The 21,938-nt window shown below is 43.6% G+C and overlaps 1 protein-coding gene across 1 annotated transcript; it reads right to left on the reverse strand.

The window, feature by feature from the left end:
- Positions 1-16,181: 16,181 nt before the first annotated feature.
- LOC123395592 (calcineurin B-like protein 2) lies at positions 16,182-21,715 on the reverse strand. The gene is made up of 9 exons (XM_045090612.1): positions 21,465-21,715; positions 21,102-21,315; positions 20,934-21,016; positions 20,716-20,775; positions 18,871-18,979; positions 18,542-18,594; positions 17,869-17,949; positions 17,503-17,615; positions 16,182-16,664 (listed from the first exon to the last, which is right to left on the reverse strand). The coding sequence occupies exons 2-9, from the start codon at positions 21,220-21,222 to the stop codon at positions 16,607-16,609; spliced, it is 678 nt and encodes a 225-aa protein (XP_044946547.1). The 5' UTR covers positions 21,223-21,315; positions 21,465-21,715; the 3' UTR covers positions 16,182-16,606.
- Between the last annotated feature and the right edge of the window lie 223 nt (positions 21,716-21,938).

Genomic DNA, 21,938 nt, shown 5'->3' on the forward strand with positions numbered 1-21,938 from the left:
AAATTTAGTCGCTCCTTTGACAAACGAGTGAAACCAACGATCCTTGAAGGTTGCAAAGAGATGAGGAATGATATGAGAAACAAGCAATAATTCACGGAAAATTTCGGCAGCACTTCGGTAGGAAAATGGGACAAAAAATTCGATAAGAAGAGAGAATTAGACAATATGCATGACAAACAACTAAATAGAACAAGGGAACACCATGATCTTGACAGAACAAGATGATAGACCCAAAAGAGCAACATCACAATGCCTCCGGAACAAGAGAATATGAACTAGCTCAAGCGGAAGAAGAGAATGAACAAAAGAATGACAACTATCATCACAATAGAATTGAAGAGCCTCCGGACAGAGAATTGATGTAGTAGTTGGGAAACCGACAACGAAAAGAACAAGATAGAAGTGGGCTTATGAAAATCATCTCAACATCTATGAGGTGACAACCAACCACTAAAAGAAACAATGAATGATTGGGAGAAACAAGATATGAACAATTCCTTACACCAAGAGGATACATTGAGAACTTGGATTAATGACAAGCACCATGATAGCAACAATCCATATGAAAAGCTTTAGGTGAAATCCAAACCAAGATATCTCAATGAAGAAATCATGGGTTGAAAATATCTCATGATCACAGAATCGATGGATTTAATTATCTCATTCTTGAAAGGAAAACTCTTCGAGGCTCCTACACTAACAAGAATGGTATAATACCACCTCAAAGGATAACGGAAGAACAAATGCACATGGAAATGCAAGAGAAATGATACTTAAGGTTCTCCAACAAGAATCTTGAAGAACACTTCAGAATGAATGAGATCTTGACGAACCACCAAGAAGGACCTCCATATACAAATGAATGATGCAAAGATAAGAAGGATGAAAGAATAAGATTATGACCTTGCCAGGATTTAGAAGAAGCCTCACAAGGAGATACTTAAAAGAACTTGGAAATCGGGAAAAAAAATATAGGCACTTGAGAAAAGAATTGATATCATGAGTCCTTTGGAAGAAGAATTGAAATCTCTTGGAAGAAGGAAGAACAAGAATAAGAATTATGTTATGCTCATCCTTCGTCAAATTAAATTGATGACAAGCAACGGATTAAGCATACAACTTATTCTCCTTGAAAGAATCTTGAAGAGACAGAGACATAAGCACCACTTGAAGCAAAATTGAAGGAAGCACCGGTAAGAATTCACAATTGAATGGGAATACCAAGAATTAATGGAGATGCAAGATAACGAAGAGATCATGAGCCACCTGAGAGAAAACAGGCACCAGAATAATTGAGAGATGAACGAAGAGGCAACAATTGAGAAGAATTGAGGATGAAGTTGAACGCTGAGAACGAAGAATCTTCTGAAATGATGGCCTTCGGAGGAACGAGAATGAAAACAACTTAGAAAACCACCGGATGGCGAGAAATGAATTCTCATGATTGGAACAAGTTCAAGATGATAACATGAAGCGGAAATGACGAATATCCAAGAGAATAGACCAAGATTGAGAGAAACACTCCTTCGAATTTGCAAGCTGAGAATGATGACGAGGAACAACACCAACAAAAATTAATGAGACACTCCGGGATAAAGAAGAATGAAAGGTTGAACCAATATGAGAATTAATTCAAATTGATCTTGACGAAGGGATATGACTGATGGAAATCATACTTATGTCATAGTTGAAAAGAATTAATGATCTCCGGAAGATTACAAGAGCTATAACAGATCCTGGGAAAAAACATGTGGGTTATGGGCCCACTTAAAAAAACCACCGTTGAAAAGATTGCTAGAACGAGAGATATTGCACCGGTATAAGAAAACTAGATGAGGTTAGCACCTCGAAATCACTGAAGGATTGAAAAGTAGAACTTCTGAAATATCTTTAACACTCCTGGCAGAAAGAGAGAGGAATTAATAAACAAGATAGGCTGAAAGAATTTCTAACGTAGGAAAGAATTACAAGGATGAATGGATAAGATGACACGGACAACTAAATTGAATTCACCGGATAAATAACAAGACTGAATAGGGATGAACATGAAGCTCCTGAGAATCTTCACAACGAATCACCGGGTAAGAGAGAAAAGAACAGACAACGGAAGCACATGAAAAGAAAACTCTTGGATGAAAACTGAATCACTAAGAAAAAGGGTGGGAGGGTGGAAAAAACAAAGACAAATTGAGACAGATGAGATGAACTCCGGAATAAAATGAGAGAATGATCTTTTAAAATTGGAGAGGATTGAGTTCACTTGGAGAGAAACACACCGGTTGAAAAAGAATTGATACGATGACTCCCGTTGAAAAGAATTGATAAGACGATCTGATTGAGCAAAGAATTTGCAATCACATAAAAATATGAGAACACCTCTTAGGAAAGATCTGAAATCACCACTCGACATCGAAGCAACTTGAATTACCATATTCAGCAAAAACAAGGGGTGAGGCTTATGATACAAGCCAGAACAAACTCATGAGAAAGATTTCGTCCGATATATTCGTGGACAAGAATCCACTAGATGTCGAACCCCAACCTAACATCATGTATTTGTTGGAAGATTGTCCTATAAGCAACTACTTGAATTCCCAGCTATGAATTCCCGAAATATCTCGTCATGCAATCTGGTACACGGATACAAGGAGTAATATCACACAACTCCTATACTAACCCGTCACCTGTATCACATCCATCAACACATAACCAGAATTTCGGACCTTCCTCTACTACAGACCCTCGTGATCACAACTATACAAAGTATGGCAGTACTCCCGAACAATCTGCACCAGTACTGGGGACATCGGGGTTATCTCGCCACTACTAGTATTGAAGCAATTACGAACATCCTTCGTTCTGAGATACTAAGAAATCTGAATGATAACGATGTGCTCAAGAATCCCCTGGAGCTCAACTCCCCTGAAACTCAAAGCAGATAGGAGGCACCAAGACAGAACTCCGTCACATCGGCATCATATAGATCTCAAAAATATCCGCGTGATCCTAAAAAAAATTTGAGTGAGAAGAGGAGTAGAATAAATTATTACGTAAAGATTCCTCACCAGAGCATAGAAGAGGAGAAAAAAGAATCCTACTCTCCAATATATAACTAGACTCAAAGCAGTTTTTCACTAGACTCGACTCGGCCAAGTTCGATCAATCAAGGGGGCTCCTAGGTCGGTACTGCTCTGATACCAACTTGTCACGCCCAAGATGCGACCCTATCCTCAATTTGGCACGAAGGCCTCATCAGGGATAGAAGCGCATCTCGTCGTGTCGCAAGAATGGATATCGTTACAAGTACATGTACTAAAAAGGAGAGATATAATAGAATTGGCTTACACTCGCCACAAGCTACATCAGAGTCACATCAGTACGTTACATAATCATCAAGAGTAAGAGAAGGGTCCGACTACGGACAAAAACAAACGAGAAAAGAAGAATGACGTCCATCCTTGCTATCCCAGGCTGCCGGCCTGGAACCCATCCTAGATCGATGAAGAAGAAGAAGAAGCAACTCCAAATGTACAATCAACGCGCTAGCGTCAAGTAACCTTTACCTGTACCTGCAACTGGTGTTGGTAGTAATCTTTGAGCCACAGGGGACTCAGCAATCTCATTTCCAAAGGTATCAAGACTAGCAAAGCTTATTAGGTGAGGCATGGTTAAGTGGTGAGGTTGCAGCAGTGGCTAAGCATATATTTGGTGGCTAACTTACAAGTACCAGAAATAAGAGGGGGGAAGATCTACGCATAACGGACGTGAACTACTGATGATCAAGAGAATGATCCTCAACACCTACCTACGTCAGACATAACCCCACCGTGTCCTCGATCGGAGAAGGAACTCACGAAAGAGACAGTCACGGTTACGCACACAGTTGGCAAGTTTTAATTAAGTTAACTTCAAGTTATCTAGAACCAGTGTTAAACAAAGTTTCCACGTTGCCACATAACCGCGGGCACGGCTTTCCAAAAAGATTTAACCCTGCAGGGGTGCTCCAACTAGTCCATCACAAATTACCACAAGCCGCATAGAAATCCTCAATCACGAAGCTCGCGATATCGTCGGATTCCCTAGTGGAAAACCTCAACTCTGAGATTACCCAAAGCATCACTGGAATCCCGATGCACAAGATATCTCGTCAAAGGTAAAACTAATCCAGCAAGGCCACCCGATGTGTCGACGAACCCGATAGGAGCCGCGTATCTCGTTCTCAGGACACACCGTCTATGCATAGTGGACGGTAGCCAAACCTCGAGTTGCCCCGAGGTGGCACCGCCGACTGCTAGGTGGGTGGACCAACACTCATGCGGAGCACTGGCCCGGGGGGTTGATTAAATTATCCTCGGGGTCCGGAAAATCCCTATGCAATTTTTATTAGGTGATTAGGCAAATGTAGTACCAAAGTTGGGCCTTGCCAGACTAGCTTTAATCTAAAACGAATTATCAAGGGGGTCCCCATAACAACCCCGATCGTGTTAGGAGCGCTCATTTATGGAACATAACACCGGTAGCCGGAAACTAAGGGGGGCAAAGGTGGAACAAAACACCAGGCTAGAAAGGCCGAGCCACTACAGGAATCACCTTCTTTGCCGTCTGCCATCAGAGACGGCAAAGACAATATACCTGACGGCAAAGACAATACCACAGACGGCAAAGATTGTCACGGCCGTCAGCTTTCCTGAGGAGTTGTTGGAAAAGCTCTTGAGACGGCAGCCGACATGCGTTGCCTCCGTTAGGGGTTAACGGAGCCTTTGCCGTCTGCCACCCCGTCAATCGTTGCCGTCTGCCTTCTCCTCCCCTCCCCTCCCCCTCCATCTTTGTCGTCTGCCTCCACGACCATCTTTGTCGTCTGCCTCCACGACTATATGGCCAGCTACTACTGCCTAGGTTGCACAGCTGGGCGCCACGTGGCACCTTTGCCGTCGGTCAGCTGACGGCAAAGGCCTTTGCCATCAGCTCGCAGACGGCAAAGAGCCTATATTGTCACATTTTTATTTATTTTTTCTATTTCACAGCACATATACATATAATTCATAGCACATATATCATAAATAGGTCACAACACATATATGATATACATATAAAGCTCATCAATGCCATTTGTTCATCAACGTATATCCCATATATCAAAAGAACTAACACATACAAAGTTTCATCCATATATACATACATATAGTTGCACATATATTGTTCGTCAACACATACAAAGAACCAACACATTGTTCATCAACTCAAATAAAAACGGAAACTAAAGCACACCAACGCCAGCTTCCATGCATGTAGTACATCCAATCTGCAAAATGGGAATAAGAAAGTTAGAATAAGAAGAACAACAACATATATATGACAAATAAGCTAAATTGAAGAAGAAAGAGAAGAAGCAAGAAGAGAACGAGGAGAAGAAAAACAAGAAGGAGGAGAAGGAGGAGGGGAAGGGGAAGGAGAAGGAGAAGGAGGAGGAGAAGAAGAAAAAAGAAGAGAAGAAGAAGAAGGAGGAGGGCTCCTTCTCCTTCTTCTCCTCCTTCTCCTTCTTCTCCTCCTTCTCCTTCTTCTTCTCTTCTTCTCCTCCTCCTTCTTCTTCTTTTCCTTCTCCTTCTCTTCTTCTTCTCTTCTTCTTCTTCTTCTTCCTTCTCCTTCTTTTTGAGCTAAATGGGCTAATTATGTCATTTTAGAGGAAAACAAGCTAAGTATATAATATTAATGAGCTAACCAAGGTTCTTGTGCCATTTTGAGCTTATTATGGTATTTTGGAGCTAAATGGGCTCATTATGTCATTGTTGGGTTAATTAAAGCAAGAATAATATGAAAGAGGAGAAGAAAGAGGAGGAGGAGGAGAAGAAGAAGAAATCAAGAAGAAGGAGGAGGAGAAGGACTAGAAGGTCCTTGGCCTTCTCCTCCTCCTCCTCCTCCTCCTTCTCCTTCTTCTCTTCTTCTTCATCTCTTCTTCTTCTTCTATCTTTTCATTTTGCCTATTTCTTCTCCTCTTCTCCTCTTGTTGGAGCTAAATTACCTAATTATGTCTTTTTTGAGCTAAATATTCCAATTATGTCATTTTAGAGGAAAACAAGCTAAGTATATAATATTCATGAGCTAACCAAGGTTCTTGTGCCATTTTGAGCTTATTATGGTATTTTGGAGCTAAATGGGCTAATTATGTCATTGTTGGGTTAATTAAAGCAAGGATAATATGAAAGAGGAGAAGAAGGAGGAGGAGGAGAAGAAGAAGAAGAAATCAAGAAGGAGGAGGAGGAGAAGGACTAGAAGGTCCTTGGCCTTCTCCTCCTCCTCCTCCTTCTCCTTCTTCTCTTCTTCTTCATCTCTTCTTCTTCTTCTATCTTTTCATTTTGCCTATTTCTTCTCCTCTTCTCCTCTTGTTGGAGCTAAATTACCTAATTATGTCTTTTTTGAGCTAAATATTCCAATTATGTCATTTTAGAGGAAAACAAGCTAAGTATATAATATTCATGAGCTAACCAAGGTTCTTGTGCCATTTTGAGCTTATTATGGTATTTTGGAGCTAAATGGGCTAATTATTTCATTGTCGGGTTAATTAAAGCAAGGATAATATGAAAGAGGAGAAGAAAGAGGAGGAGGAGGAGAAGAAGAAGAAATCAAGAAGAAGGAGGAGGAGGAGGAGAAGGATAGAAGGTCCTTGGCCTTCTCCTCCTGCTCCTCCTCCTCCTCCTCCTTCTCCTTCTTCTCTTCTTCTTCTTCTTCTTCTTCTTTCTTTTCATTTTGCCTATTTCTTCTCCTCTTCTCCTCTTGTTGGAGCTAAATTACCTAATTATGTCTTTTTTGAGCTAAATGGGCTAATTATCCCATTTTAGAGGAAAACAAGCTAAGTATATAATATTAATGAGCTAACCAAGGTTCTTATGCCATTTTGAGCTTATTATGGTATTTTGGAGCTAAATGGACTAATTATGTCATTGTTGGGGAAATTAAAGCAAGGATAATATGAAAGAGGAGAAGAAAGAGGAGGAGGAGGAGAAGAAGAAGAAATCAAGGAGGAGAAGGAGGAGGAGGAGAAGGACTAGAAGGTCCTTGGCCTTCTCCTCCTTCTCCTCCTCCTCCTCCTCCTCCTCCTCCTCCTTCTCCTCCTTCTCCTTCTTCTCTTCTTCTTCTTCTACTTCTTTCTTTTCATTTTTCCTATTTCTTCTCCTCTTGTTGGAGCTAAATTACCTAATTATGTCTTCTTGGAGCTAAATGGGCTAATTATCTCATTTTAGAGGAAAACAAGCTAAGTTTGGAGGAGAAACTTACCGCAGTGGTCATCAAGGAGGAGAAACACCACGGTTGCTCGCGCCGGCTTCGTTTGGAGACGGTTGCCCTGGAGAAGGGTCGTGTGATGCCGCTCGGGAGTTATTCTGCAGAAAAGATATTTTGCAATGTCTCAGTTAGCATGATGACACTCAGTTATTAATACTAGTTTATAATGAAACTCACCGTGCCAATCGAAGAGAAGATGGGCATCGGCGGAGGGACTTGACCGCTCTTCTCGCACAGACCCTGAAGAGTGGGTCGTATTAGTTAGTATTGAAACAGACATTACACACATGATTTGGCTAATGTGAAAAAAAACATACCACAAAAAGCTCGTACAGGGCCCGTTGACCGGCCTCATTCCGGGCCCTCTCCTCCTCAAGCAATCGTGTCGTGGTCTGGTCCCTCTCATCAAGAGAAGCTTGAAGAGCAGCCTGGCTTGCCAATCTCTCTTTCTCAAGAGCAGCCTGGTTTGCCGCTCTCTCTTTCTGAAGAGCAGCCTGAAAAACCATTCCTCGTTACCACAGTAATGATCTATGGTGACACACATAATGAAATGGATTAAAGTGTTCTTAGTCCGTACAACTAACCTCGATGGCAAGTTCGACTGGCCGTGGACGAGGCGTTATCTCAGGACATCTGCTCGACTGGCGCGCCTTGATCTCCGGAAGAGTGAGTGGACAACGTATTATCCCATCTCCAATGGCTATCGAGCCATGGGGCCTCCCGCCACCAGATATCATCACCAGCTCTGGATCCAAAGGTTCCTGGCTAGGGTTAAAGTCATCCCCTTTCATAGCCTTCCCCGCGTCCCTGTATGCCACGAGCTTCTGGTGGGATGATATGTTGGTAAAGTTACTGGGATCATCCAGGTCAGACTCAGAGAATGCCTTCGCCTTCTTGTACGAGGTAGTATGGGCCATGCCATAAAGGTCGTACAAGTGTGGCATCTCAGTCTTATTGTGATGCGCCTAAAAGAGAGGAACAAAATATTAGCATCAAGAATGAATTGCATGAATCATGAAGCAAATCACATACCCAGTTTCGTCCAAACTGAAGTAAGTTGGCACTGCCTTGATGGTGTGGCACACCAACCATTTGGCTACGCCGATCCTTCGCATTCTCGTGGACGGCTCGCCAGCTGCCTGTGCACCACTCATCAACCAACGCCTCCCAACAATCCATCTTATCCGCACACCATCTCGGGGGCACCTGTAAGTTATTAGAAAGAATTTTCAGTGCTACCCCTATGAATGAAATCAAGAAAACTACGTAGAAGGACTTAAGAATAGGTAATTACCTTCATGTATTGCTCCTTCTTCAGAAACTTTCCGCGGCAATCCTTCTTGTCCTTCTTAATACCATGCGTGGCGTAGTAATCTCGAATAGCCTGCGGCCGAGCCTCGTGGCGCAAGTTCTGTAGTAACCGCCTACACTCGACCTCGAGAACCCTGGCCGCCTCCTCCTCATATCCATCCTCACACCTATAAAAGGTCTGCAATCAAACGTGAAAACACCGATTAGTACAATAATTAGGTCTATTGTTAATTTTAGATTCTGTAAAAGGATAATTTACCCAAAAGCTCTTGATCACCATCTCAGCCCTCGTGTGGCACAAGACACCATCTATAATCTCCTTCGGCGGGGCCTGCGCAGCCTGGTAGTGTTCCCAGGTAAATCCTAGTGTAGGAACCTGACCCTCACCAGGCAACGTGACAAACCCCGGGAAATTTGTCCGGCAAAGCACACCAAGGACGGAGTTCGGCCTCCGGACTCCAAGAGGGTGTACCCATCCCCTGCAGTATGATAAGGTCAGCGCATTAGATATTTGAACAAACTTGAAGGCAAAAGCTAAAAAAAGGGTAAATCTACTTACCTATCTCCTTCAGGTTTAATCATCGGCCTCTGCTCGCGGGTAGCCGGGGCGACCGGGAGACGTGTACTACCACGCTTGTACACGGTGGCCCCGTCCACCTGCACATTGCCCTCACTATCCGTAAGCTCATCCCCGCCATCCCTGCCCCCTGAGCCACCCGGACCCTCGGTCCAATCCGGCAACTTGGTACGATTCGGCCAAGGCTCCCATCCGGGCCTCTCCACGTCGGGTGAAGCCTCCAAAACCGTAGTCTCCCCCAGCTGCTCCTGGGCCGAGTACACCTCGACCCGAGGCTGCTCCTGGACCGGAGTCTCATGGGACGAATGCCCGTGAACACCAGGCTCCTGGACCGGAGTCCCCGTAGCCTCCTCCGCAAACGGATCGACCATACTAGTCCGATGCTCGGGTGAATGAGCTGGTGGTGGTGGCGAGGACAGCTCAACAGTCCTCCTGGATCTTCCGCGGCCACCACCTCTCCCTGTACCCTTCCCCTTCCTCCCTACTCGACCAGCACCTCTCCCAGTGGGCAATGCCGCCGACAAAGAAGAACCCCCGGCTGGTGTCGAAAGACTGTCTGCCAAGGCTCTACGGAGAGATAGGGGTGGAAGGGAAGTACCACCCCTCGTGCGGGGCGCCTGGGAAGAACCCGTCGAGCGCTCTGGACCCGCGCCCACCATCTTTCAACACCTGCCATGATAAAGATTAAAAGAAATTAGTACAACATAAAAAAATTGAATGAATGACATGAATAATAATATGTACATGAATAATAAAGATTCAAATATATATTATTTAAGTTGTCCTGTTTTGCTCCAGTACCAATAAATATAAATGATACATTATTTTGACAGACTTGATTTCAACAAAAGAACATGTGATCTTCTTTGAAGTAGTCTTGAACCTAAGCAATAATGATGGGCGAATAAACTAACAGAATCTACCACTAAATCTATTAATTAACTAACAGAATCTACCACTAAAACTACTAATTAATTCCAAAAAACTAAATACCAAACATGTGATCTTCTTTTTGTCTTCTCCTCCTCCTATTCTTCTTCTTCTTCTTCTTCTCCTCCTCCTCCTCTTCTCCTCCTCCTCCTCTTCTTCTTCTTCCTATTCTTTCTAGTAAGCTAACTAACTAACTAACCTAACTAACCAAGCTAACTAAACCTATCGCTAAACCTAGATAGCACTAAACAGCAAAAATATAACAAAAACAGAATCTACCACTATAACAAAAACAGAATCTACCACTAAGTAACTAAAAAAGAATCTAGCTACCACTAAATATCAAACAATAAAAAATCAACTTCTTCTTCTTTTTTCTCTTCTTCTCCTTCTTATTTTTTTCTTATTCTCTTCTTCTCTTCTTCTTTACTTCTTCTCCTTCTTATTTTTTTCTTCTCTTCTTCTTCTTTTTCTTCTTCTTCTCCTTCTTATTTTTTTCTTCTCCTCTTCTTCTTCTTTTTCTTCTCCTCCTCCTCCTCCTACTCCTCTTCTTCTTCTCCTCTTCTTGTCCTCCTCCTCCTCCTCTTCTCCTCTTCTCCTCCTAACTAAATCTACTAACCTAACTAAAACTACTAACCTAACTAAATCTACTAACCTAACTAAAACTACTAACCTAACTAAATCTACCACTAAAACTACTGACAATAACAACTACTAAAACTACTAAAAAATAATAAAACATGTAAAAAATAATGCGGGTGGGGGGTGGGGGTGGGGGTGTGGGGGTTCACCGAGAGGGGCGGCTGTGGAGGGGCCGGGGTGGCGGGGGTGGCGGGGCGGCGCCGGGGGCGCCAGGTGCGGCGGCGCGACGGTGGTGGGGCAGCAGCAGCGGCAGCGGGGGCGAGGTGGGGCAGCGGCAGGGGCAGCGGCAGCGGGGGCGCGGTGGGGCAGCGGCAGGGGCGGCGACGCGACGGGGGCGACGGTGGTCCTGGCGGCCGTTACAAAGAGAGGAGCGCGCGGGGTGGGGAGAGAGAGCGAGGGGCGCGCGGGGATGAGTCGTTACAGAGAGAGAGGGGCGGGGTGGGGGGAGGAGCCGTTAACGGAGTTAGCGCTTTGACGTCTGCCGGCGGACGGCAAAGAGTCTAGACTCTTTGTCGTCTGCCTCCGGACTCTTTGCCGTCCGCTAGCAGACGGCAAAGGTCCGACTCCTGTTTGACCTAGCCACCCCGCGGTCAGGTGGGCCTATCTACATCTTTGCCGTCTGCCTCTGGACTATTTGTCGTCCGCTAGCAGACGACAAAGAGGTGACAGATGGCAAAAAGACTATATGCCATCAGCCAGTACTGTGCCGTCCGTTTTGCTGAAGCTGACGGCAAAGACTATCTTTGCCATCAGCTAGCAGACGGCAAAGACTAGGCAGATGGCAAAATACTGATTTCCAGTAGTGAGCCTTCCACCTTTTACCAAGTATATAGGTGCATTAAATTATATAACATTTAAATATGGTGATATAACAAGGAACCCATGCTTTCACATGGAAACAACTGCACCTGCAACTAACAACGCTACACAGGGTTAAGCAAGCAGTAACAAGCCAATCAGTGGTTTGCTAGGTTGAACAGTTGAGGTTATCATGGCATTGTTGAGAGGCTGATATTTAACATGTGGTAGGCAACGAGACATAATCGATAGAAGCGATAAAACTAGCATGGCAATGATAGTAATGATATCTGGGGAAATGGTCATCTTGCCTGAGATCCCGCTTGGAAGAAGAATGCATCCGTGAAGCAGACGAACCGACGTAGTCGAACGGGTCCTCACAATCCGGCACGCTACGGAACTCTATCGAGACGAAGCAAACCATAAACACAAATCAACACACGATATTCACCACACGATGCACAACACATATGATGCATGAGCAGCTGAAAACATGCAAGTCACGGCATGACAAATCACGACAAACAAACACTACACATTAAGTGAAGTTCAACATGCAACGAATTGCATATTGACGAACTCCACGTTGATTTATTTAGTTCTATCCCGAATAGGTACACGGTAATATTAAATGTGGTTAAACATGGCAAGAGGTGAAGCGCAATTAATCTACCTATCTAGGCATTTTAAATGAGGTCGGAAATGACATATAGCACCTCCGAAACGACCTCACATATTAATTTACAATTCTGTCCAGATCTGAACTAACATATTTAATTAGTTGTTAAACAGAAAAACAAATAGGTTCACATGATTCTATGCGTCATTTCAAGCAATCTACACATAAAGAACATCTCCAACGGAGCTACGGATCAAAAGATACAAGCACCGCAAGATATGATGGCATGAATGCAATATGTGTGCAATGACGGTCACGAGCACTTCAAAACATACAGCCAGCAAGAGAAAATGAAACTACATGAGATTCTAAGCAAGTTTCATGTAGGACACTATCAAAACGGAGCTACGGTTCAACATCTACGAGCAAAACAAGAAAACACTACAATCTGCCAAAATCAGCCACATAGCATTTTCTACGCCCCACAACTACGAGCTACACAACTCCGATATGCTCAAGCAAGACATGACACGAAAGAGGTCAAGAAGCACTACTACAAACAACTAACAACAACTAGCATGGCAGCAAGGAACACTAGGGAAAGAAGTCACAAAATGGCATCCCACACACTATTTCAGACTTAGTGAAAATAACACCTCATGAAAGTGCAGTTTTCGATCTGAAGCCATATTGACAGCAGCAAAACCTATAGCTACAGGACTCCAAATGGCATAAAAATTCATAGCATGCTAGAGAAACACAAGGGCTGCAACTAACTCCATTGGACCAACCTCAAAAGAGCTACAGAGCAATAGATACAAGCAAGACAAGACAGCAACAAAATATAACAGATTCCAGACTTAGAAATATTTCAGCACCTCCAAATCAGCACTATTTCTAGCAACTTGAGAGCAATCAAACCACACCTAAACATGCATTTCTATTGCAACCAAAAATACCAGGGGCTAGTCTAAACACCCAAGAACAACTCCCTAGTTTACAACTCCTTCAAACGAAGCACGGAATAAATCCTACGAAAAAGACAAGAGGGCAACACGGCAAAATATCTCGCGAACTAACTTGTTCAAAAGCTAAAACTAATTGCACAGAAAAATCCATGGGATTTTTCTACCCCGAAAACATATAAAATATGTGGGGTTGCACAACAAAATTAATACCACACGTAAATGCGAGAAAATAACCTATACACGGGAAAATAAACTAGCACGGGACGGCGGAGCACGGGACTGCCGGCGGCGAGCACGCGCGAGGAAGCTGCGGGCTGCTTGGGGCGAGGCTGCAGAGTTTCTGGCGGCGAGGCAGGGAAGGCAGTGCGGCGAGCGGCAGCGGGGCAAGGTGCTGGAGGCGGCAGGCGGCGCGGGCAGGCAGGGGCGAACTCCGGCGAGGCCCTCCGGTGGGGCGCTCGGGAGCAGGGGAGCCATGGGGAGAGGGCGCGGCGGCTTGTCGGGCAGAGAGAGAGAGGCGGCGGCGCGATGGGCTCGGCGGGCCAGTTGCGGGCTCGGCGGGCCCGGCGGCTGGTGTGTGGTGGGAGGAGAGAGAGAGAGTGGGGGCTAGGGTTAGCTGCGCACGGATCCCGAGGCACGGGGTTGGCTGTCTAAATAAATAGGAAGGGGTCTATATATAGACAAACGGGGGGCTAGGGTTATCCGAATTCGGCCCCGCTTTCGCCCATGCGATCGGAATCGTACGAACTCGAACGCGGGGTCGGCTAGGTGAACGTGTAGAGTAGGCTAGTCGGGGGAGAGAGGGAAACGGTGCGGCGCGGCAACGCGATTTTAATACACCGATAAACGTCCGACGGTAGACCGAATACGGTGCCGCTATGATCGACCGTTCGGGTACGAGACGGACTCCGATCGCGACAAAATTCGACTGGTGGCCTAGCTATAACTAATCACGACCGCATGCCAAGTTTCACCCCGATCAGAGAAAGTTTTTCACACACTTTTAAAACAGGGTTACAACGATGCCGCGGGCGCGTGCGAGTGCGGTCGGACTCAGAACGAACAACGACGAGAACCGGCAACTAACAACAGATGCAACTTTTGAAAACTAACGGCAACAGAGATGCCGATGCAATGCAGATGATGCGAATGATGCGATGATGATGCAACAAAAGAAAATAGACACACGACGAAAACGGAATAAAGGGGGGGATCTTCTCGAACGTCGGCATCGGGCTGTCACACCTCCTGATGGAGGTAAAACCCAATGTCCTGCTCTTGTTGTTATTGATGGAGTAGTACAGAGTATAGGGTTGATCTAATGCGAGATCGGATGTTGTGGTCTAGACCCTAATCATAATGAGCTTAATGTGTCCTACGAACTACAACCCTCTATCTTATATAGATGACAGGGGTACTAGGGTTACACAAGGCCGGTTACAATAGAGAAGGAATATGTCGATTACTACATCGCCTTGGATTGTACGCCAAGTCTTCAGAATAGTCCATCTTAAGTCCGATACTTCTACTAACGGTCGAACAAGCCCGGGAGTCCGGACCATGAGAATAGGCACAAGGCCCAAGGACCCCTTAATCCCGGACTCCCTCGGGCATCCCATGGGCTTTCAAGATAATAATCACAAGCGAAAAAAAAAGAATGTAGTGTGGTGATTTTCTTCTCTGAGCATGGCAAGTCTTGAACAAGCTGGAATTTCATTTTTACCATGGAAAATTCTTAAAGATGCATGATGATTACTTGGCTGCAACATTATAAATTCTTGGCAATCTTTATGCTTGCATTATAAAAAATACAAGATGACGAATCTTTATATAGTAACATGGCCATATATCATCTTGAGCATGTTGAGTCTGAGTGTTCGACGTGTATGGTATTTCAAGGGAACACTCTCATATCTAAGCGTTTGTTCACTCGGATTACCTTCCATAGAGAGAATGGTAGTTCAGTGACCTCCCTGAGGCTAAGGGAACATCGGCACAACATTCAGGTCTCAATCCAAACATATCCATACCCATAGCTCCCTAAGACCAGGCAACAGCTCTGCCAAATAGTAACATCCTCGAGTGTGTTTGGTAGCATTTCCAACCTAGCATGGTTGTTCTCCTGTGATACATGTTGAGTGTAAACACGTTGAGTACATGCATTTGTTATTGTTTGGTATGCTGAGACATGTTAAGCCAAGACTCTATTTGGTAGCTTGCATCTATTTAGACATGGCAGACGATACAGTAACAACCGGTATTTTCAAATAAGTGAACAAAACATTTCAAAAAATGTGAAGAAAAAATAAAACATGGAAAAATACTCCCTCTGTTTCGTAAATATAAGTCTTTGTAAAGGTTCCACTAGGGTTTTACATACGAATGTATATAGACATACTTTAATGTATATGTTTATTTATTTTGTTCCGTATGTAGTCTTCTAATGAAATCTCTAAAAAGACCTACATTTAGGAATGGAGGGAGTAACATTTTTTTGCAAATTCAAACATTTTTTGAAATTCTAGAGGTTTTTTGGAATTTAAATAAACTTTGAAAGTTTGATCTTTCTAAGAATTTAAACAAAACTTGAAAAAAAAAATTCAAAATTTGAAAAATTCCAAATATTTTTTGAAAATTTTAACAAATTATGTACTTTTGAAAATTTTCACAAATTCTAAAAATCTGGACAATTTTTGAAATTTTGAAAATCCAAACACTTTTTTGTATTTTGAACATTCTTTAAAAAAAATCTAAAATTCTAAACATTTTTTAAAACACATTGTCGTTCGTTTTGCTTGTGCATGCTGACCAGCAAACGGGTGCATATTAAGAAGGTATTTAGGTTGAGTTCATGCATACTGAGAAGGACCGGTGCTGCCGTGCAGGCTACCAAACACCCAAAAATGGATCAAGAAAGGAATTGGACCCTTCATGCACTCTATCAAACACACCCATAATGTTTGTTTGAGTGCAACATTTCGGTGCCCAGCCTCATCTGCATCGGTTAGAAGAAAAATCAAAACAAACAGGGTTATGATTATTTATCATGCAAGGAAACGAGTAAACAAAATCCAATCCATTTTCTGCTCCACTTCACTATAGATTGCAAAGCGATGGAGAAACTTCCCAGCAAAAGATGACAAACAATATCAAGGCTGTTTGCATTTCTGTACACACAGCAGAGTTCTCAGAGAATTGGACCTGATCGCTAACCAGCCAAAAAACAAAAACGGGGAGAGGAGAAAATGGGAATTTCAGATAAGAGATAACACCTTGCCCGAAGGCTCCCAACAGTTCTAAATTCTTCAAATGGAAGAAGCAAAGTTATTTAACAACAATTTGCGTTCTCAAATTCAACATCCTTCAGAGCAGCAATGCCTCTATCTCTCATCCGATCCAATGTTCCAAACAGTCCGATGCCAAAACCTTACAAAATTACTGCAAGCTTATCTTCTTATGTTCCGATTCGAAAGAACTGCAAGAATTTCAGGTATCGTCGACCTGAGAATGAAAGACGAAGCTTGGAAATGTCGTGGTGATGTCCCTGCCCATCGATGGCAAGTTAGCTTGAGAAATATATAAAGAACAGAGGTACTGGAAATATGTCATATACTGCTCACGACTAGGAATCTGTCTGACAAAAAGACATAAAACCAACTTTTTCTACTCCCTCCGTTCCTAAATATAAGTCTTTTAAGAGATTCCACTAGGTGACTATATACGAAGCAAAATGAATGAATCTACACTCTAAAGTATGTCTATATACATCCGTATGTAGTCTCTTAGTAAAATCTCTAGAAAGACTTATATTTAGGAACGCAGGGAGTACTAAACACTTGTAGCCTCCTGGCTCCCGACATGAAGTGGTTTGCTTGAGGCTGAAGCACTAACTGAGCACACATGTTCGAAATAATTTGGTGCAGCTCATCAACAATGCATGAGTTCCCAAATACTTGAGCCAGCACACTTTACTCAATAGCACTATTTGCATGTAAACAAGCGGAAGTTTGATTAACCACATCTCAATTATTTGACTCCAGACAATAAAATTTCATTCTCAGTGCATTACAAGGTATTTCACTGGTAATGTGGTACTAAATTGAGAATAAAATTTCTATCAATCTTTATTCAAGAGCAGCAATTAACTGGGAAACATAAGCGAAGAGCACTGTGTCGAGGTGTGGAAGATACATAAAACGAACCAACATAGAGAAAAACTAAATATCTTGAGTAAAATCAAAGAAAAACTTCATAACTTGACAGTAACTGCAGAAATAGATTCTTATCCACAAGCATCGATATACCGTTAATAGTAAATGCTCTGTGTAGAAGATACGCATAAAAAGAACCATCATATACAAATACAAAAGGAAATATCTTACTTGAGATACTGAAGAGTCATGTTCTTCAGTAAAGAAGGATGTCGAAGAACCAGATTGTGCCACTCTTCCCTGTCAATTTTTCCATCATGCTTTGTGTCTGCCTCCTCAAACGTCTTATCATGAGGGGAAAAACAACAAATTTAACATGGGTTACAATCAATCATGCAACAAGAGGAAAACAGGGAACGAGGAATACTTGTATTGAAAAATAAAAGAAAGGAAAACATTCATGTGATTCAATAATAGAAATGCTATGTAGAACTGTCATATACAAGAATTGAGAATTACAGCACTACATAATACTAATATAGTAATATGTGCTATAATCAAGGATTAACAAAACAATAATGGGCAACTGTAACACACCTTATCAATTATGTTCTCTATAATTTCATCAGACAGATTCATTCCTGACTCCGCAAGTGTGGCAACAACCATCTGCTTAACCTGATAACCAAATATATGCGTTAAGATGAAGCAAACAGAGAGAGCTCAACCAAAAGATTGACACACTGCACAAACTTAAACCTCAAGAACACAATAGCAGTTCTTCAAAGCTAAACGATAAAATTCCTGAATCTCAATAATAAGGCCCACTGCAATATGTTAGGAATTAAACCTCAATCTATTGGGAACAAGACTGATAATTCACCTATATATTTTTTAAATAGTAACAAGCCTGATTGAACTACTTGTCTCTTAACTTTAGCATAACCATTAACCAGCACTACCCAGACACTGCCTCTACATTCAAGAATTGTTTCATAACTTTGTAAACCCTCATTCAATCAGTAATTACCAGAAAGCCCAGGCCTTCCTTTCATCAGTTGTGTGGGCATACACGGTCACCATACCATAACTACTCAAGATAACTGACAAGGCAATCAAGTTCAAAAGACATTAACTTGAATAAAGCATGATTTCATGTATCAGAGACAATAGAGGAACATTATGAATTATTTACAATGCTGTACAAGCTAATATATTTAGTCACCAAGCTAGACCTGACGGATTACAACACTGGAAATAGTATCAATACCTCTTGTCTCTCAATGAAGCCTTGTTGCTTAAGATCATATAGCTGGAATGAAACTGTAAAAGATGACATGAACTTCAGATCTTCCAGCTCATAAAGAGGATGTGACGAGGCAGGAGCATAACATAAAATATTAAGATCCTTAAATTCCTCTATTTAACAACAAACACAAATACAGTATCCAGAAATTGATGATTAAACTAGGGTTGGTGAATCCTTGCATACATTAATACTTGAAGATGTATCACCGTTGTGATGATACAATCTAGAGTCTGGATATAATTTGCATATTTGGGAACCAAATTCTCTAGCTACGAGATAAATGAACTCACAGTCAATTTTCTCTTCAACTGAAGCATTTGGGTGAAACACTGAGAGTGCACGAGCAAACTCTTCAAACCCTAAAATTCCATTGTGCTTTGTGTCGAACAAATCGAATACCTGTACATGCAGGGAAAATATCAAGAACACAATAACATAATGTGTAAAAAAGGTAAACTATTTGTCAATTCATCCAACCATAGTAGAGGAAATGATATTCATGCAGCTGTTTCTTTTACATATAATGATATAGTATGGCCCTCAAAAATTTTGGCTCCAAGTTCTCGAAAGGAAACTATCCAGCTAAATTTGATAGATCCATCTTAGTAAGTTGATGACCTTCCATACAGAGGAACACAGCCATTTAATTTGAATAAGCTTCAAGTATAAAAAAATAGCTATAGACTATGCATTTATCACCAGTGTCTAGGAACCATGAAGAACTAGCCAAATGTTGGATAACCACATCACAACTCAAATATAGAAGCACACTGAGTTTTGACAAGAGATATACAAGGCATTCCTTCTGATAATAAAATTAACTAAATGGCAAATCAGTCAAGCAATGCACATATGCAGCTTCCAATTAGAAATAACACAACACTGCATGAACATGCTGAATCAAGGAAAAAAACTAACTCAGGTGCATGTGATGGACGTCACACGTTTAGCAGCTATGATATGTTATCAAACTGGTACATTATGTAAGAAGAGTATCATCTCAAAGTTAATGTTATATTCTTTTATTCAAGAAACTTGGCATATAATAGTATCGCGTTAACACATGCTCAGGGTAAAAGTGCGAGAAGCCTGCAAATTTCTGAGCTGGGCAAAAAAGGAAGCATGTGGGAAGTAACACATAGGGCAAAGGGCACTGCATGAGCCACAGAAGGTGAATACTTGAAATACTCACTGTCTGATCAAATTGTCTTGACCACTGGTTGAAGGTAGCTAACAGGTAAACATAGACCTCACATGATTAACCAATGATGGACATTGTTTAGAAAATTGTCTAGCAGAAATACAAGACAGAAAGGGTAAATCCTATTTCAGACTACTGAGAATCATATAGTAATAGTTGTATGACTCGTAAAACCATGCCATGGGCTGAATCAGACACTCCAAATCCATATTGGAATCCGTATGTTATTAGCTCTAACCAAAAATCTTGCCGAATCGAAGCCGGACTCCGCCAAACGCATAAATGGCCGCAAAGGGCACTGCATGGGCCACAGAAGGTGAATACTTGAAATATTCACTGTCTGATCAAATTGTCTTGACCGCTGGTTGAAGGTAGCTAACAGGTAGACATAGACCTCACATGATTAACCAATGATGGACATTGTTTAGAAAATTGTCGAGCGGAAATACAAGACAGAAAGGGTAAATCCTATTTCAGACTACTGAGAATCATATAGTAATAGTTGTATGACTCTAAAAACCATGCCATGGGCTGAATCAGACACTCCGAACCCATATCGGAATCCGTATGTTATTAGCTCTATCCAAAAATCTTGCCTAATCGAAGTCGGACTCCGCCAAACACATAAATGGCCGAGTAATACTGTGATGCATGAATATCTGATGCGAGGATCAGCGGAATTCTGCTGACTCATACGATTTCGACAAAATAATTACGAGCCAACTATCGCATGTGTAGCATCGGTAAGTATTGAACAGAGTTCAATTGCCGATGCAACATTAACTGTCGAGAACCCCTGAATCTCATCGATTTTGACCAGGTCCCTACAAATAGTAAGTGCATGGTAGTAATGCTGATACCAAATATGCAACGGCAACATCATGACAAGCAGCAGTACACAGCAATCAAGTGTGTCGAACTAACGCGGACTTACACGATCAGCGAAGAGGCTCTCCTTCTTGCTCGTCTTGAAGAGCGCCAACTGGAACTCCTCCTGCACAGCGCGAACAAATCAGAACCGCAGCACAGGCCAGACGATTCACAATACCCAAACACAATCCTCAGAACATAACCTACAGTAGCGATATGCAACCTACAGTGCTTACACACAGAACTGAGCTGCGAAACAAGCGCTCGTCAGCGACCGCCTACCTTGTTAATCAGCCCGTCATCGATGACGGCGCTGCTGATCTTCTTGAAGAGCTCGTACAGCGCCTCGACCTCGCTCACGCTGACTGCGCCACGCAGCACAGTTCAGTTCAGCTCAGTTCCCCCGCTATGAATGAATGAATGAAGCGAGCAGAAGGTCGAGGGACGTACAGACGGTCTCCCGCGCGAGGACCTGGGGGTCCTCGAGCCCCCGGGGCTGCTTGAGCTCGAGGTCGCAGCACTTGAAGAGGACCGCGAGGAGGTGCTTGACGCCGTCGAGACACTGCACCATGGTATGCGCCCCGCTGCCTCCGCCAACAACGCCGCCGCGCGACCCCCGCTAGTCATCGCGGCCGCCCATTCCGCGGCCGGCCGGTCCTCGATCCTGCAGCAGGAGGGTCGGCCGCCACCGTGTCAGTCAGCGTCAGCGCCAGCGCCGGGCCCGCGTCGCGAGGCGGTGGATCCGATCGCCCGGGCTCTGGACTCTGGACTCTGGAGCAAGCAAGGGGGGAGGGGCGCGGCGGACGGGCGTACCTCGGCGGGGTCTCCCTCCGGTAGGGGAGGGGAAGGAGCGGCGCGGCGCCCGCGATCCGGACTCTCGCTCGCCGCCAGTGGCAGCGGGCTGGCTAGGGCACCGGGGGACTCGAGCAGGAGGAGGAGGGAGGAGCTGTGGCGGCAGCGGAGCAGCGGGCGGAAGGAAGCAATCAATCGAGTAGCGTGCGCGAACGGGACGCGTCTCGTCTCCGCCCCGTCGTTTTGTTTCCCTCTGCCTCTGCCTCTGCCTCTGCCTGGGGTGGTGGGAGGTTCGTTTCGGGCTCATGATTGGGCCGCGGGCTTGCAGGGGGCGGGGCCCACCGCGACGAGCCACCGCAGCAAAGGAGCCGAGCCGGGAGGAGGAGGAGGGACGGAGGCCGCCCAGCTCTTCACCGGGATACTTTTACGCTTGTCTCCGTGCCACTCGCGTTTATTCCTTTTTTTTATTTAGCTTCGGTCGCAGTCTACCGTTCC

Source organism: Hordeum vulgare, chromosome 5H (assembly GCF_904849725.1).
Source record: "Hordeum vulgare subsp. vulgare chromosome 5H, MorexV3_pseudomolecules_assembly, whole genome shotgun sequence".
Taxonomy (NCBI): domain Eukaryota; kingdom Viridiplantae; phylum Streptophyta; class Magnoliopsida; order Poales; family Poaceae; genus Hordeum; species Hordeum vulgare.

Excerpts from the sequence above, each read along its gene's own strand:
- LOC123395592 (XM_045090612.1), bottom strand. The coding sequence starts at position 21,222 with ATGGTGCAGTGTCTCGACGGCGTCAAGCACCTCCTCGCGGTCCTCTTC. Across the intron at positions 20,776-20,933 it reads ATGACGGGCTGATTAACAAG|GAGGAGTTCCAGTTGGCGCT; the intron begins GTAGGCGGTCGC and ends CGCGCTGTGCAG. Across the intron at positions 17,616-17,868 it reads TAGAGAACATAATTGATAAG|ACGTTTGAGGAGGCAGACAC; the intron begins GTGTGTTACAGT and ends CCTCATGATAAG.